This window comes from Zootermopsis nevadensis, unplaced genomic scaffold (genome assembly GCF_977971745.1).
Source record: "Zootermopsis nevadensis isolate Lab colony 2312 unplaced genomic scaffold, Znev_1.0 Znev_ptg000007l, whole genome shotgun sequence".
NCBI lineage: Eukaryota > Metazoa > Arthropoda > Insecta > Blattodea > Termopsidae > Zootermopsis > Zootermopsis nevadensis.
In genome coordinates this window covers 4459554-4478084 of record NW_028259139.1, presented here as the reverse complement: position 1 = coordinate 4478084, position 18531 = coordinate 4459554, and the positions used below count along the sequence as shown (strand labels likewise).

The following is an 18531-nucleotide window of genomic DNA, read 5'->3' as shown; positions in this document are numbered from 1 at the left end:
ACTTAATCAATATACCTTATTAACCAAAATATTAAAATTATATTCATAATAATTACCTTTACTGTATTGTTCAACATATAGAGACCTAGTTAAATAAACCCGCTGCTTCTAAATTCGTCTTTAGACAAGTTACCGTCCTGAAACACGGCAGTAACCACGTATTTAACACACAATACTTCTGAATTTTACCGACAGGGTGAGTTGATTATCAGACACGCTCATTTTTTTACAGCGACAGAGAGATACTGAAATATTCAGCGTAATTCCTGTGTATTTAAATGAGCTTGTGTACCAACAAAAACCTCAATAAGACAGTGTATGAACATTAATTCATACATATAATTAGCCCTTTATTATAATCATCCCTTTGGCTCGGAATTTTGTTTTTCTCTCGCCAGGCAGAGCTGCATGACAGACTCCGTTATGAGTGGGCTGTAATGTATAAGTAAATAAGACGCAAGAGTGAAGTTTGGTTGCACAACTAATGGCACTTCCCTTTAAGCACTGGAGCTGTCTCCTCCAGTTAAGAAAGAAAGAAATATCAGGTTCTTAAAAAGTACTTGTGACACTTACTTTCTTTTAAATGCTTTCGTCTGCACACAGTGGCTAGACATAGTTATAAACAGGCAGTTATACAATGCAGTGAACTATTTATGATCGTAACGTCCACAACTACAAATTCCGACTTCCTTATACTTCTTACGGCTTCAAAATTTTGTTTTTGTATATTTTCCCCTTTCGCTCACGCTAGGGCGAGAAAAACACCAGACAACGATTATTTATTTAAGCAGCATTAGCCAACTGATGTATGTAACCGTTACGTTCTGTGTTTTCTTTTACGTACGGAATGAATATTTAAATATTATCAAGACGAACTTTAGCTTCAAAGGATTAATTAGTCCCTAGCACAGATTCTAGGTTTTTGATAAGAGGATTCTGAGGAGAATATTTGGATCTAATAGGAGGATAGAGATAATTACATGACAAGGAGCTTCACAATTTGTGTTCGTCATCAAATATTAGGATCACAAAATCAAGGAGGGTGAGATCTCAGGTCGGGAGGGTGTGTACTGGATTAATTTATCTCAGTATGTGGACCAATGGCGGGCTATTGTAAATAAGATAAGAAACTTCTAAATTTCATAAGAAAATGTAATATTTGCACTAGCCGAACGACTGTTTGCTTCTCAAAAAGTACACTGTTACATTCAGTTAATCAGTTACGTCTACAGTGCACGACTGTAATCTTGAGACTTGCGGGGTGAAGGAGGAAAGATGGCGTCTGCCTTTAACTCTACGGACTTCCTGCATACCTTGCAGGTCTCAAGATTACAGTCGTGGACTATAGCTGTACCTCCCTTACGCAATTAAGGAGCAAACCGTAACGTAGTAACAATGTTTGGCAAATGTTAATGTAAGATGGTCACCCATGCACTAACATGTGAGAATTAATATTTAAATAGCAGGCAAGGAAATATGTCAGAAGGAGGCAGTGGGGTTTTATTTGGATTTCTTAGCCCGGTCTGCCTGTGTACAAATATTTGTACAACCTGCATCTGTAGTCAACATCCCAATCTCATTTAATTACACTGTGAACTATGGAACGTAAGTTCACCATAGTTTCAAAAGACATTATATTACTGACCCCTATCGTAATTGTGATTAGTTCTGCCTATGTGCCTATTATATGTAAACTGCCCATCTTTTGTAAGACTTGAGGTTCTCACAGCGGTGAGTATGAAGATTTCTGTCTTCTGGGTAACTGCGCTGTGTAGTCTGGTCGATGTTTACCAACGTTTCAGAGGTCATACTGCCTCCGTCATCAGGGCAGTATGACCTCTGAAACGTTGGTTAACATCGACCAGACTACACAGCGCAACAACCCAGAAGACAGAAATCTTCATACTCATCGCCCTGATGATGGAGGCAGTATGACCTCTGAAACGTTGGTTAACATCGACCAGACTACACAGCACAACAACCCAGAAGACAGAAATCTTCATACTCATCGCCCTGATGACGGAGGCAGTATGACCTCTGAAACGTTGGTAAACATCGACCAGACTACACAGCGCAACAACCCAGAAGACAGAAATCTTCATACTCATCGCCCTGATGATGGAGGCAGTATGACCTCTGAAACGTTGGTTAACATCGACCAGACTACACAGCACAACAACCCAGAAGACAGAAATCTTCATACTCATCGCCCTGATGATGGAGGCAGTATGACCTCTGAAACGTTGGTTAACATCGGCCAGACTACACAGGGCAACAACCCAGAAGACGGAAATCTTCATACTCATCGCCCTGATGACGGAGGCAGTATGACCTCCGAAACGTTGGTTAACATCGACCAGACTACACAGCGCAACAACCCAGAAGACAGAAATCTTCATACTCATCTTTTGTATAATAATATGACTCTTTACAAATTGGTTTTGTTGAAATGTTGTACCCACATTCAGTACTAAAACCGATCTTTTCCATTCTGGTATAAATATGAGAAAATGGACTACCAGACTAAATTATAAATGCCTAAGACACATTTAAAAAAATATATTTCGACAGATGATGAACTGGTCGGAAACTATTTACAGATTATCCTGTAGACGTAAGCGACAGATTCTTCAGAAGACATAAAACTTCCAACGGCGACATAATGTCGAAGACCAGAATCTGTATTTTCAAACCCCGCACACAGTCTACACCGGATTGTATGAGAAACGCATATAAAAAAAAACTATTAATGAAATTGCGTTTTAGAAGAATTTAACCTTTTAACAACCAATAATTCTGTGATAATCTTGGCTCGTAACGGTTATGGGTTATTTTTCGAACAGAGTGGTACGATGTTGATTCGAGTAAATTGGATCACAATTAGAGTCCAGTGAAAATATATGGGTACTAATATCAGGCAGAATCTGAATGAATGGACGAGAATATTAATTGGTTAGTTGGTTAATTTAGTTAATTATTCTAACAATTATTTATTTTAATCCGTCTGATCACAATATTTAAAATTTTCTTATAATTAAGATAATAAAATATAATTGATGTTCCATATCGATTGATCGATTTACATTTCGGAACATTTACACAACATGTTTCGGTTTTTATAAAACCATCATCAGGTGTAAAATATATCTAAGAACTTAAAACTCAATTATGATTTCTGTAGTATTTTGGTGATGTTTCATTACGTTTGTTTTTCCACACCATCTTAATTATTCTAGTACTGTTTAGACAGCGTCCAAAATAAAAATATTTCATTCACAAAAGCCAGTTCCTGGAGTCAAACGAGGGACTTACCAGTTTACTTTAGTACTAAACTGATGGTAAAAACAACCGATGTCTTACAATTCATAATTACGTAATTTAAACCTTGTGGTTGATGTCAAAAAGCCTTGCACGTTGAGATGATATGACATAACCTTTATTCTCTTGTTTTCTTTTACTGACTTTTCCTTGCCACAGAAATTATTTTACCCCGCAGAATTAAGGGAAAGTGAGGACCAATGGAGAATGTATTCACTGCAATGGACCGGCCCCTTGAGGCGTGGTGATACCGAAGAAAAGAAGTGAGTTGTTGAATCACAAACACCGTTACCAGCATTCCATCTGAGACTGACCCAGACTACACTCACCCAGCCAACAGGCCGTTGTCATACTAACAGCAAAGTAGCACGTAAGGTAAGTACGAGTCTAAGGGATCCGGCTATAAGACGTTCAGAACGTAGGTCAATGATTGAAGAACGTGTTACCAGAATAGATTACGATCCTCTGAAAAGTAAAAGCGGACTGAAAGATCCATAATTAACAGCACGGCTTTGTATCACACGTAAATTTTAAAAGCCGCGTCTTAACTGCAGGGGTGTATTTTTTAAACTTCTCAGTAGATACGCGCCTAAATGTAAAGTTTACGTTCCAGTCTTATTCCACATACGCAGTTGGAAAAGCGTATGACAAATGTAATTACAAGCGACACCTCTTATAAGTTTAATAAACATTTTCAAACACGGAGGCCAGCCAAGTGTCCGGTCAGAGATGAAGACTCAAATTTAGTATCGAGGGAGTGATAATGTGTTCCTTGGTCAAGGCTATCGTAAACCCCATAGTTCGGTCAGTGATGAGTATTAAGCAATGGAGTAATTATTATTAGCAGAGGACTGTGAGATAAAAACACGCTAAACTGTCATTTCGTCCACCTAAAATCTGGCTTGAAGTAATCCTTAATTAAACTCGGGTTTCCATGATGAGAAGTTCGACTCTAGCCGCCTGAGCTATAGTGCTATATATATATATATATATATATCACAGTTATTGTTAATCGTTCTTGTAAACAAGAATATTTATAATTAAATAAAATCACAACTTATTTGGTAGATATATCTCGATTTATTAAGTTATCGCTTTCGATGGAGGTTTCCAATGAAAATATTGTATACAATTCTTGTTTGATCCCTTCACAATATAAACAGTGCGAAGATAATTCTGTAAATCTTGTAACAACAAAGAGTACGAACACTAAAAAATAATTCTGTAAACACGTGCCGCCACGGAAGTACTACAGATACTGTTGTTTACCGACGTGCAATAGTGTTACTGCAAGTGCGTTGAAGCTTCGTAACACATTTCTCTCCAGGCAGCTTTGATACAACGCGGTAACAGCCCTCTAAGAATATGTGAATCGATATTCAAAGCGGACCAAGTGTCGAATCGGATTACTAATCGAAACCAATACAATTTTTTGTGTGAACTATTTCTACTTCAAAGAGTAATATTTTCATCCGATTAATCATCACAAGTGACTAATTAATCAGAAAATTGATCAGATAGTGTAATTGCGTCATATTGTGAATATTATAATAATTATTTATTTTAATCCGTCTGATCACAATATTTAAAATTTCTTATAATTAAGATAATAAAATATCATTCATGTTCCATATCGATTAATCGATTTACATTTCGGAACATTTACATGTAAATCGATCAATCGATATGGAACATGAATGATATTTTATTATCTTAATTATAAGAAATTTTAAATATTGTGATCAGACGGATTAAAATAAATAATTGAGAAAATTGATCACTAAATACACAAATAGTGGGCTACAGGTAGAGTAAATAGTGGCTAATCACACGTCGTTAAAGCGTATAAGGAGAGTTGAAAGGCGCAGGTAAAATTCTAAACATTAACCTCGGTACGAGATAAAGATAAATGGTCAGCTTCACGCTCCAGCCACTTTTACTCTGAGAAGAACAAATTCACTGATACGTTTGTCTAAGACGCAGGTAGGGCCCAGAGGTCTTCTTGTCATAATAAATATGAGAAATTCAAATCTGTATCCGGAATCGAAACCTGAACTGTTATATTTTAATATTCATTAGAACTATAGTTGCATATAAGAAATTGTAATTAAGTTTTAAGTTTATAATTTTAACTTTTACACCTGAAGATGGCTTATATAGAAACCGAAACATGTTGTAAAAAGATGTTCCAATTGTAAATCGATTGTTCGATGAGGAACATAAAATGATATTTTAATTATCTTAATTGTAAATTTTAAATATGAATTGTGATTAGACGGACAAAAACCGAATAATTAAGAACTATAAAGTAAATCTTCAATCGGGATATCGAATAGATAAAGATGAGAAATTTTCATATCGCCTACAGCACTGTACATTCTTCAGACGACCTCATTCTATGCGTGACCTTTTTGAATACTTTCATAGAGTGGAACGTTTGTCTGCTTAACATTACGTAAACGCGAAGCACGTACTATTAAGATGTCAAAGCTACGGCTATAGAGCTCTCAACATAAGTGTGTTAGGACGATTAATAACAACAAGACGTGACGTCACAAAGACCTACTACAAAAACCAGTACGCACGTTCACCAACACCCCAAAAACAATTTTAAAATCTTTAATGAAGCATCAGGAGGATATTTTGAACATATATTCTAATTGTTTACTCCAGGAATCATTCTGAGGAAAGAACTGGCTTCTGAGAAAACAGCAGTGATAGATTTTAGCATCTGTAAAAGGCAAACCAGTATATGAACGGACAAATATTACGTATCTTAGCCACATAACTGTAAAGCGATTATATCAGAGACGATTAGGACAACGAAAGCCAGTGCCCACGCACAATCGTATTGTCAAATAGAACTTTCTGCAAAACTGCAAACTGTATCGAGTTTCACGCGTGTGGATCGCTTTGACAACTAATTCCAGCCTTACATATTAGGTAACGAATCAAAAGTACTTTTTTTAATAACCAGAAGCTTGATGATTGGCTTCAATCTCACCGGGTTGTCAGTGACGATGATAATTTTCCCTTTTATAGCGAGATTAAGCGCTGATTATGTCATGAATATGCTCAAATGCGTCTGTGATGGTAACATTTTTTTTATTAAAAGTGTGTTTGGCAAATATATATAAAGCCAAAAGTCAATTAATTTGTTACACAACGTTTAAAAAAGACCTGGACCATTACACATCTCTGTAAGGTTACTTTGGTGGTAGTGACAAACTGAATTTCACACGGATGATACGACAAATCGAAATCCAGCCGGGGACTTCGCTGTATCCGCAAATGTGAATATGTTATATAGTTTTACAGGAGTTTGAAAACAGGCTGGAGGCTAACCATATTACCACAACAGACGTACATACGTATGTAACACCTGTCACAGAAACTTGCTACCTCACTCTAGCAAATGGCGTTTGACTGAATGTCGAAAGGTAAATTTGGAACGTATTGTATTTTAGACCGAAATATCTCACTACCCAATGGAATGCTATTACCATGAAAGCGATATATTAGAAGGTCCACTGATATTTCCTGTCTTAAGTTTAATGTTTTCCTGAATACATTCATTTATCGAGTTATTTATACAAAAGAGTATCGGGTTTTTGCTGACCTCAGTCCAATGGCGCTATCTCTTGCTAAATACTTTATTCTCATAACTAGAAGGCTACCCCACCCTTACCAAATCTCACTTTTTGTCATTTCAGTCTTCTTATTTTATTTACATCAAGATTTATACAAGTACTGTTCTATATTCCTTAATTCTACAATATTAGTACAGCTTATCATTAGCTTATAAGCTACATTATCGTAAATAATAAGTCATTCACTACCACAAAATTGTTCTCTCTACTTCCTGGTCACGAAATATTTTAATACAATATATAGCAACATTCTCTTCCCCTCTGTTTCACCGTTACCAAACTTTTTTTCACCTGTGGTACGCCCTAACTTTCAGACGCATGACGGCACACCACAGTATTTCGCATCACTAAAAATAGGGTACAAAACTATACATGACCATAAATATGCATAAGAAAACAGAACATTACATATGATGGAAAGAACTATTAACGATGACAGATGAAAATTGCCTTCTAATTCTAACGTGCGAATATGCAATTTCTTATAAAAATTCGCGGCACACCGGTTGCATAACACTCCTCTACACAGACGACGTCACAAATCATCTCTTCATCCCACCCACCTTCTAATTACAAACTTTAAACCACGCTAACCCACTTCTCCTGCATGCTGCAAAGGAATCTGCGTGGGCTTCACTAACTCACACGAATTCCACATCACAATAAAACACTAACGCCTTCTTATCTCAGCCAAAGGCCACATCATGTTCAAGACAACAATTTTCGTCCTCAGCACATGTACATAAATATTATAAATTCGCAGTACATTTTTTTCCTCTAGAAATGTTAGTTTACGTGACGTTAAATATAAATAAAAGATGACAATGTTCATCATAAATATCTCTGGCTGAAATCTGTCGAAATGCGATCCAAAAGAGAAGATAACATTCTGCGAACGCAGGATGTAGACTGCACGCATTACAGGCGTGTCAAAGAAGTTTCTGCTACAGTAAGGGGTTGTTACTACTAAGCTTATACCGCGTTTCCAGAGGAACTGTTGGGTGCCGTTACGATTTAAAATGTGGGTCTCGCCGTAGAACCTAACAACTGGGAAATTACCATGGCGTTTGTTCAGCGCGTGTTATATCAAGTATCGGAAACTGTCACCACCATCAAGGCTGATATTACGAGTTGCATGACTGGCTCTCGGAGCTGGGAACAATTATTCGAAAAAAATCTGAAATTTTCAATAAGGCATTTCCATAAAATGTAAAACATGGCGATCGTTTTAAAAAAATGTATTTCGTTTATAGCCTGATAGACATAACTGTTATAAGAGTGGAGCTACTTACGTCAAATTCTGCATGTTACACAGATCATAAGCGTATGGTACCTACAAACAATATATGACTATTGTTTATAAGTAAATATTCATAAACATGGCGAATGTGCGAAATGTCGGTATTAACCTATATACTATAAATGTCATGTGGAAAGAATATGTACTTAAGACGTTAATAATAATAATTTATATAACATATTCAGATATTCAATAAATAATAAAAAGTTATCGGAGTGCGATTCGATCTTATGACCATCTACGCACGAACCAATAACTAAACTGCGTACTATTTTTGGAGAAAAAAACTTTAAACAATAAAACATAACATCAGCAACACCAGATCTGCAGGACCAGAACTCTGTGCAATAGAAAATTCACGAGTTCTTCAGAGCTCCTTGTCTGTTACGTATTTGATTGGTGCGTTATTATAAGTTACGCAATGTTTGGATTTAGTCGTTGATGCTTAATTTTTAACGTACCATTTCAAATAAAACCACTACTTTACAAAGCCTTTTATAGCAAACAGTATCTGTGCGCGGCAAGACATAGACGAAGACTCGTTAACAGAATTATTACATAAATTTGACCTCAGTCCATTTTGCAGTGTTACAAACTATTAAATAACCAGTCACTGCCAACCATTACAACTTCAGCCTCCAGCTTTTCATGTAACAGATACGTTTGCATTTCCGCATACAGTTGGTTACATCATTCGTCTCGTTAGGAGTAAAACCGGTTCGTGAGGAAATCACATGTAAATCTGACAACTGTGTAGGATATTTTGCAATTTAACCGCCCGTTGATGGTTCTAAAACAAGTTTTACTAGCAGCAGGGCTGATTTTATTGATTACCAAAGCTCCGGAGGAACATGTCGCCTCAATTTGCAAGGTCTCATAGCTCTTGTGTTCGTACGTTATCCCGGGTTATATTTCTCGTGAAACTGGTATGTTCCTTCTGACAGCATCGTCGACACGGACTCAGGGGCCCACAAATTCTCCCATGAGATGAACTTCTCGGGGTGTAAAAAGCCCGAAGCGTGATCCTAACCGATCACCCCCCATCTGATGCAGAACTTGGGCTCGAAAAAAGAAAATTTTACCATTAATACACGTCAGAACAGATCACTGCAAATTTAATACCGACTAATTAATACGTACGTTATGACAATGTCACAACAGCAGATATTTATCGAGGTAACAAAATATTCACGGTAAGTTCCTCCGAAACGTCGATAAATACCTGCATGACCACAATGTGTCAAAACCCAACAGACACCGATCGAGATATTAAGTAAGTCGTGACGCACATCGGCTTCCTCAGTGTGCTTCATAGACTAATATTACGTCATCATTTCACTTTCACTCTACTTTCTCTGATGGAACATTTTCGTCCAATACCACAACGATTTCTCTAGTTCGTACGCCCTCTGCGTGATCCACAATAACAAACAAAAATTAAAAAAATGAAATTGGTTCGCATAGATCAGTGTTTGTATCTGGGAGAGGGGCTCGAAGACAGCAAACCTTCCGCTTACGATACTAGCATACGGATGACGTAATCAAAACACATTACCAACATGGGAACTGAAACAGCTAGTTACGAGTACCACCACCTGGAAATAATGCTAATTCAGCCACTCCGCTCTACAATTTCATTCAATCAGTGAGGAGAAATTAGAAAAATAAACAAAACTTAAAAAGTACACATGCGAGAAATGGAACGTACAAGAGAGAGAATACGTTTTCTACCGCAAATACACTTCAAAACGACAGTAATCCAAAAAAAATAAAATTCTTGTGAGCACAGCAATTCCATGAAGTGATTTTTTTTTACATTTGTGGTTAATTTTAAGACGCCACAGCTAAGATTATACGAAAAACGTGTGAATGATAGAAGATTAATTAACAATGAAATGAAGAGCATGCGGAAGGAATTACCGGAGGGACTGAGTAAAACCACGAAAACCTGTCAGAACAGTCGATATCTGAGATTAAGGCGGGTAATGTTATAACTGCATTGTGAAATTCGATAAAGAATGGCGTATATTTAATGGAATCTGAGCTGGCCGGCCGTGAGAAAACTGATTCCGATAATAAGAACTTCAATGATAAGCTTTAGTCCCGTTCTTAGGGCATCGAGAGGCAACCAGACATAAGCATATTCCTATGGACTTTATTTTTACTGGTTTCTTCACAGAAATGTTGATATATAACAAAAGACACCACAACCGGTTTAAAGTCCATTATCAACTGCCTACACAAACCCAGTAAGAAATGACAAGAAATCATAAGAATATTTATTTTAATGGAACGCACTGTTTCTTCCGGGGAAAATTTGTCTTTCAAATGCTTGCATAGACATTGTAAGCCTACAATTTTTTTTTAGGAAAAACTGCGTTATAATGTAGCTACTAACAGGAAATAAAAGCCATTAGAAAGTATATAAAGACTCACTTGAAGATAATTTGTAAGAATCAGCGTGCAGTCAGGATGTACAACCGTCTGAAAGTGAAATTAGGAGTAAATCTCAGTCGAACTGCACGCCATCTACAAGCACGTTGACGTAATGACATCTAATCGCGCTACACTTTGAATTATGGCGGAGAAGAACGGAAACCGTTAAGAATAACAGAGAAAAACTGTTCGTTAGGTAAAACTGAGAAGGGAAAAATGAAATTATCGCAACTAATTTCACACTTCAACGGCGTGAAATACCGATGTTTCAAGAAACAAAGCTTCTCGGTACTATGTTAGCATTTTGGCACCTCTGACATATCAGGCCAAGGGATCTTAGATTTAATCAAAACCATGACAGAAGTTTCTTAACAGAATTTACGGTACGCGATGCCACCGAAAAATCCCACAGACATTATGTATTCGTAATTCCCGAAGTGCACATTTTTACACAAATTACAAAATAGAATGCGATCCTAAATCTTGTTTTTCGACTGAATATCATGCAACAGCTAATAATCGTGGGAAGTCTGCATTTGAACAGATCATGGCCTCCTACACCTGTATCCCGGGTCAAAATATAGCCAGAGGCACGGGTATTTATCCAAGGATTTCCTCATTGGCCAGCGACGGAAGAGCCCTGTCAAGGAATCTAAATAACCCACTTATATCAAAGCAGACAACAGCTCAGACCAACCTCAATGAATGCCAAGAAACGCAATCCTAAATAAACTTCACTGACTTCTGGATGTACCACTTTCAACATTTAACAACTCTTCATTATACCCATAAAGTGAGTTTCATGTAATTCTCAAAACGTAAAGCGATTAGTTTTAAAAACAGCATCAACCAATTCATATTTGTGATAGAAACACTTTTCTTTGCGGTAGGAACTGAATTTTTAAATGAATTTCACGTTTCAAAGTAAAAAAAGCAATGATTTATCAGTCTTCAATAATCTTCAATACTGATAATAAATAATGCTTGATTTCTTAATTCATTTTACACAAAAGGATGTGACCAATTGGTTGTTCCATGTGTTACAGAACAGAAAAATGCCACAGTGGGTAAACGGCCCAGACAAGTACGAGTGCAAGTTACCTCAAGAGACACAGCTGATGGCCTTCGAGGAACTTCGAGAAACAAAACATGCCAGAGATGAGTCCCTCGAGCAGATGAGGGACTGGATCAGAAAGAACCCGAGAATTGCCAACTGTCGTCTTGGTAAGTATGATCCACGGATTACTCGTTTAGTGGTTCACGAGGACAACTGTTTGAGAAAACAAATGTTAATATCTCTGAAACCTGCCACCTAAGACGAGAACTACTTCTCATTCAAGAATATTTCTATGAAGAACTTTTTACAAGATAAAAGGTGATAATGTTCAAACTTGAACGTGATTTGTATATGGCATATTTATAAAATTAAAGACAAGGTAAAGTTGTCCATGGCGCTTCGTTTAAGGGCCATGCCATGCAGACATATGGGGGAGTGAAATATAGCTTCACGTGCACTTAGGCACTAAATGGAGGTGAATGGTTACCTACACACACTAAACCCCACTAAAGAACCCTGATACCGAGTGGACACAAGGCTGGAAAATCTGGCCCTACCAGAAATCAAACCCCAGATGTCCAGCCTGTAGTCTAGTTATTATATTGGTACATCCAAAAAACTGTCACTAAATATGATGTCCTTGCTGCCTCCGTCATCAGGGTGATGAGGCCCGATGCCGAAGGTAGCAAGCTTCTCTGAATGGCACTACGACCTAGAAGACGGCTGATTTCGTACCTGCCGTCAGAACCTGAAATCCTACTGTCCTTAATTATTCCAAGACACAGCAACACATTCTGAAGGAATGGAATATGTGAATAGCTTATTAATTAATTATAATTTGTTTCAGATGCTCGTTTCTTACTGCGATTCCTGCGAACAAAGAAGTTCAGTGTCATGCTGGCACAAGAAGCCCTGGAGCGTTACCTGCTTCTGAGACAAGCTTTTGCACCTGCTTTCAGAACTCTTGACTACACAGACCACACAATGAATGAGCTTATTTCTAATGGGTATATCTTCACCACATTACAAAATAATGTCAAGCACCGGCATTAACAAGCTGACACACTGTCAAAGACCATGTCCTCATTCCATTTAGGCAAATGTCAGGGCAGTGACTAAAATTAGGACAAAATAGTTTCTTCCACATCCTTACTTGTTATGCTTAGCAATATGAATAAATGCATGTTTATTAAAATTTATCAGAAATTTCCAACAAAAACCAAGCGTAACACAAAATTCTTAAAGGATTTCATTCCACAATTCCTGTACAAAAATTGAGAAGGATTCATCAAGCAAAACTGCAGGCTAAGCAATCAGAAGTACCACTGAAATTTACACTTGTATTTCAGAGTTCTTTTATTGGGTGTATCATTAATAATGTAACAAATGGATGAGAGCCATCTCCATAAAATATTCTTAAACTTCCCTTCATATCTGGGTTACGTCTCTACCTGTGAGTAGAAAGCTCCAGGATTGATACCAGATTGTTCCATTCAACTTGTCCATGAAATTGGCATTGAAAATATCGCATGAGGCAAGATACTATAACACACACTGAGATATGGGAACTACCATTAATTTATTGTTACAGTTACCTGTTCCCTGTGCCCCAGAGGGATCATCTTGGACGTCGACTGATTATAGGAATTGCATGTGAGTACCAATTTGAGTAGAAGGCCACAGAACAATTTTCAGGTGTTTGAACAAATACATGACAAACTCTGCTCTGACACAACCAAGTTAAAAGAAATGCAACTCACACATTTTAAAATGGCGAACAGAAGACAGTATTCACGATAAAAGGTAGTGCAGTATGTTCATTAATGTCAATTCAATACACTGATTTAATATGCAAAACAAGAAATATGCTGGACAAGAATATTTCCAAAATAATTTTCCATAACTTTCGTCCTACAATGTCTTTACGGTTCTCTTTTATTCCTTCTGTATTTTCCTCTCTGTCGTCTTTCCACACAGAACTTATTCTTTTTCCCAAGTTTCTTTTACAACACAAAAGTCTTACATAAAATTGTATGCTGGAAATCAGTTGCATAACCGAGTTTCAAACTAAACAGGTGAATGACTTTATGGTAGGTTTTTCATGGTTCAAAAAGACACAACCAGCCATTTTCAATCAAGAAATCTACAAGTTTAACTGTACTATACTGAAACGAGTATTAAAAATAAAAATATCATGTATAAAAATAATACATTGTAATCTTTTGTCTCTTGTACACTCCTGTAGCGGTATTTGACCCCTACAAATACACCAATGCAGATATGCTGCGCGTACATGGTATCACTTACGAGACCCTAATGGAGGATGAGATGAACCAAATACATGGCTACATACACTTCGCAGATGGGGCTGGAGTCGGGTTTCATTACCTCACTCTCTTCACACCTAAAGAGGCTGCACGAATCGTTAAGAATGGAGAGGTGAGTTTCTGCAATAAAACTAACTGCAAGACTCCTTGATTTTTGGGCTACAGAGCTTCAAAGTGTGAACTCCAAGACCATAATAATAAAAAATTAAGTGATTCACTTAAATCAATGCTGTGTTTGCCATACTTTCTCCCGAAGGACAAATTACTTCTCGTCCTCTATCACGCTACAGCTGCTGACAAATTATTTTGAGACTCTTGGGTAAAAGAATCTAGAAAATAAATTACAAATCTGTCATCAAATAAAACTGCTATATTTTCATTTACTCACTGTGCAATTTCATGCTACCTCTCATTGTATTCCTTCAGCGAACACTACCAATGCGTCATAAGGAGGGACATGGCATTAATGTTCATCCATCCCTTAAGTTTGCTGTTGACTTTGGTTTTTCACTCATCCCAGAGAAGTATAGGAAACGTATCAAGGTAATCTACTTTCTTACAATATTAATTTTTATCATAAGAGAAGAATGAATGGTTGAGTTTACTCAAGTATAATTACTACAAGTATGTATTTGTACCTTACAGTGAAGCAGCAAAAGAACCTACATAATGGTTTAAATTTATATCCACACTACATATTTCATCACCAGGTTTAGAAATAAATTACTGAGGACATTTTAACATGAAAAATATACGCATGTAATTTAAAATTTTCTGACAAAAAAATTAGCTCCAACCGCAGCACAGACTTCTATATAAAATAAAGATTTGAATCCATGTGACTTAAAGGAGGATACCTTCAATCCCAGTTCACTTGTGTGTGTGTACATCCACATACCAATTTAGAGTGTGATCATTCCTTCCATTATGAACTGATCTTTTAAATGTGTTATATTATAAAGTTTGAAATTAAGTTAAAAATTTAAAATTCTGAATCTATATTTTTTTAAAATAAGAAAGTTAACAATAGTAGAACATGTTATTATAACACAAGTCTTAAAATTACCTAATAAATTAACCATTCTTTTTTTTGCCTCTAGATTTACACCTGCATAGAAGATGCTCTAAAAATTCTGGATCCAAAAATTATGCCAAAAGAGTATGGCGGTGTTATGCCCATGGCAGAGATGATTGGTAAAAATTGTTTACTTATCCTATTTAATAATTAATACAGAATAATAAATGCTTAAATTTATATTCCTAGCATCTAACCACATAATCAGATGAAAATCCATTTCTAAAATAGTAATCACTCATGAAATGAAGTTGACCTACATAACCTCTGAAACAGCACAATGTTCAAGTCATTGCGAGGTAACAACCACAAATACTAATTCATCGGAAAACACTGGTGTTCGATATTCTGCCACTATTATACGAGGGTTACTTCAAAAGTCACAGCAACCAATTTTTTAGGGTCAAACACGTTATATTGAAGAGAGTTCAAAATATAATATAAAACGGCACAACATACTCCTCAGATTGGCGTAGTCAGATCAGGTGAGTGTAGGTATAGTAGGCAAGAAAAAGGCACATTACGGAATGATCGTTTTTTCATTCTTTAATCCTCAAAAAATTCAATTGTTATTAAAAATTCAATGTAAGTTAAATCAGAATTCTTACATTAAGACTAGCAACCTTCAAAGTAGTCACAGCTTCCACAAGCTCCGCGTAACATTCAGTCGCATTTCTGCCTCGAACGCTGTTCCAGCCGGCTGACACTCTTTCACGACGAAGGTTACAAACACACTGACCTTGCCCTCGACTCGCTTCGTTGACCTTGGACTTCCGCATCATCTAGCGGCATCATTAGAAATCAGACGTTGCTGTCTATCGCGGCAATTTTGAAAACTCCGGTCGAATCTTGCGATAATTCGGTAAAATAATGTTGCCATGACTTTTGAAGTAACCATCGTAATTCACAACTGCGAACAAAATATCTTTGTGCTTTACACTGTTTTCTTTGTAGACATGTCACTTGCTTTATCAAAATCTAATGTTTTCTTCCTGTCACTAATATTTAAATTAAACTGTGACTCTACAGCTCTGTGGAAAAAAGAGCTACAGGCATCCAGAGGAATACTACTGTCTAATGACAAGATGGAGGTGCATCTCGATATGTACAGCGCAAAGGCACGCGAAGGAGCAGTATCAGCTCTGAAAGAAGGTTTCACATGCAAGAAGAACAGTGACATGCTGGGAATCATGGGAAGCTTCCGTAAACTGGAGGTTGACTAACCTCACAAAGAAACTGACTCATAAAATTGTGATTGTGCTTGTCCTGCACTGCACTTCAAGAGAAATCCTCACCCATTTACAAGGTTGAAATTCTGTCAACTGGTTAAGAACTAAATGACAGTGAATGTGTTCACAACTGAAATCATATCAGACTATAAGAACATGCTACAAGGAACACAATTGGGGTGAAAGAGAACTAGGACAGAGATGTAACAGTAAATGCAGAATGTGCACTGTAGCAGCTGGATTTTATCTCCAATATGTCTGTACTGCCTCCTGTAATATAGTTGAATTTATGCGCTGATCAGTTTCCATTTAAAGTATGCATAATATATACAGAACTTTTAATTCAAGGAAGTACCAATTTATATGGTGAATCCTAAAAAATAATATGAACTATAATACGACAACACAAGTAATGGCTGGCGAGGAACTACTGTTTTGGTGTTACAAATTCAAATCTTCCTTTACTATCCTATAATGTTCCATTATTATTACAGATTTTATAAATAATCTCAAATAATAACCAATGAGTGTTCAATCAAGTGGGCCACTATCTTGTACAGAGGAGGAAAATGTAACTAGTTGCACAGGGCCACAGAAAAATGTCAATGCAGTGTTCCCTCTTTTTCAACAGAGATGAAACAATTTCACATTTTTATCTCACTATGTTTATTTAAAGTACATAGATATGAGCTTAATCTAAGATTTTACACATATTATCTTACATTTTCTTTTTGTTCACATTTCAGTCACAGGGTATTTTGAACATTCTGTTTAGTGACGTACGAACACAGACCGTAATGTCCATAGGGACTCCGCTGTTTGCTATAGGAATGGATATATCAGGAGTACTGGCATCAAACTCAGCAACTTGTTTATTACAAAATATTATACAAAGACTTCTAAAAATAGTCACCAGGGTTTGTTAAACATTTCCTACACTCTTTATAAGATGTTACACCACCATACCCCATAAAACTTCTTTCTTAATTATAACCTAGCACCTGAAATGGGGATAACATATGTACAAAAGGCAGTCCTGCATTGGCTTACACAAATGGAATTCTACATTTAATTATTTCCAAAAATTGAAAGGAAATTCAAAGGAAATACACTTATTATAAAATTAATCCTGACTCATAACTATATTTCTGTGTATCAATTTTCTGTTAATGGTAAGCTATGTCATTAAGATGTTATTTTTACTGTAATGATAAAATAAAATACAAACAATGTGATTACACATACATTATGTAATTTCACAGCTTGTGTCCTCTGATGCAACAGTGCCTATGGTTTGCATTCTTCATGATAAGGCTCAAGTGTCCTGAGGTCCCTCCAAGTGGGAGGCAGGGAACTGTTGAGGTGGTTTCCGCAGCGCTTGCACGGGTCGTTGAACAGTGTGATGTAACTATGAAACCAAGTCTAAAAATTTCAAACATACCAAATTCATCAATACTAAATGAGCACAAATTTGCTCAATGAGATATCTGACAATACCACTAAGTCCACAAATGGATCCTATCATCAGCCAAATCAATCCAATCACCATCACCACAAATAACTCCCAAACATCTGTTTTAATACTTTCCTCTCACAGAGAATTCTTTGAGAAAACATAAGCCATATTCCATAGATTATGTTCTTTTCTCAAAGTAAGAAGCAGCAAGCACAGAAAAAAATGTGCAATCAGCACAGCAAAGAAAGAGGATACTGGTTGGTGCAAATGGCACTTAAAAAACAAGAGACGTACACCATAACAGAAATATTAAACATTGACTGTAAATACATTTTATGCCACACAACTCAAAATTTTACCCACCACACTTTCAAACACCAAAGAACCCACGAAACTGTATGCAGTTTCCTGGAGGCATTATCCAAGATCTTTAGGGGTCATACGCAGAACATCTATAACATCAACTGTACCATCAAGCATAAGAAAATTATGTTTTTTTATACAGAAATATGTGATAAGTATAAATACTGAATAGAGAAGAATATGTGAGGAATCAGGTACAACCTATGTAAGATTTGAGGTTTTAACAGCGGTGAGTATGAAGATTTCTGTCTTCTGGGTTGTTGCGCTGTGTAGTCTGGTCGATGTTAACCAACGTTTCAGAGGTCGCCCTGATGACGGAG

At 36.7% G+C, this 18531-nt stretch overlaps 3 protein-coding genes across 4 annotated transcripts in view; 1 reads left to right on the top strand and 2 right to left on the bottom strand.

Annotated features, from left to right (window-relative positions):
• Positions 1 to 15885, bottom strand: part of LOC110830722 (small ribosomal subunit protein uS7) — a 50311-nt gene extending 34426 nt beyond the window's left edge. The window contains exon 1 of the mRNA XM_087344037.1: positions 15772 to 15885. The gene's annotated coding sequence lies outside the window, so the exon portion shown is untranslated. The remainder of the gene's footprint in view (positions 1 to 15771) is intronic.
• MED27 (mediator complex subunit 27) overlaps positions 1 to 18531 on the bottom strand; it is a 51907-nt gene that overhangs the window by 27463 nt on the left and 5913 nt on the right. The window contains exon 6 of the mRNA XM_022065979.2: positions 15772 to 17814. Within this exon, the coding sequence (XP_021921671.1) occupies positions 17680 to 17814 (135 nt within the window). The 3' untranslated portion in view covers positions 15772 to 17679. The remainder of the gene's footprint in view (positions 1 to 15771; positions 17815 to 18531) is intronic.
• On the top strand, positions 3561 to 17636 carry LOC110830716 (clavesin-2). 2 transcript variants are annotated; one of them, XM_022065976.2, is made up of 8 exons: positions 3561 to 3693; positions 11751 to 11928; positions 12609 to 12768; positions 13353 to 13414; positions 14007 to 14200; positions 14515 to 14631; positions 15189 to 15282; positions 16193 to 17636. In XM_022065976.2, exons 2-8 carry the CDS (start codon positions 11760 to 11762, stop codon positions 16384 to 16386), a joined length of 990 nt encoding a protein of 329 aa, XP_021921668.1. In that variant the 5' UTR covers positions 3561 to 3693; positions 11751 to 11759; the 3' UTR covers positions 16387 to 17636. The 2 variants fall into 2 exon arrangements, with proteins under 2 accessions (XP_021921668.1, XP_087200159.1); XM_087344033.1 differs by lacking the exon at positions 3561 to 3693 and adding an exon at positions 11301 to 11497.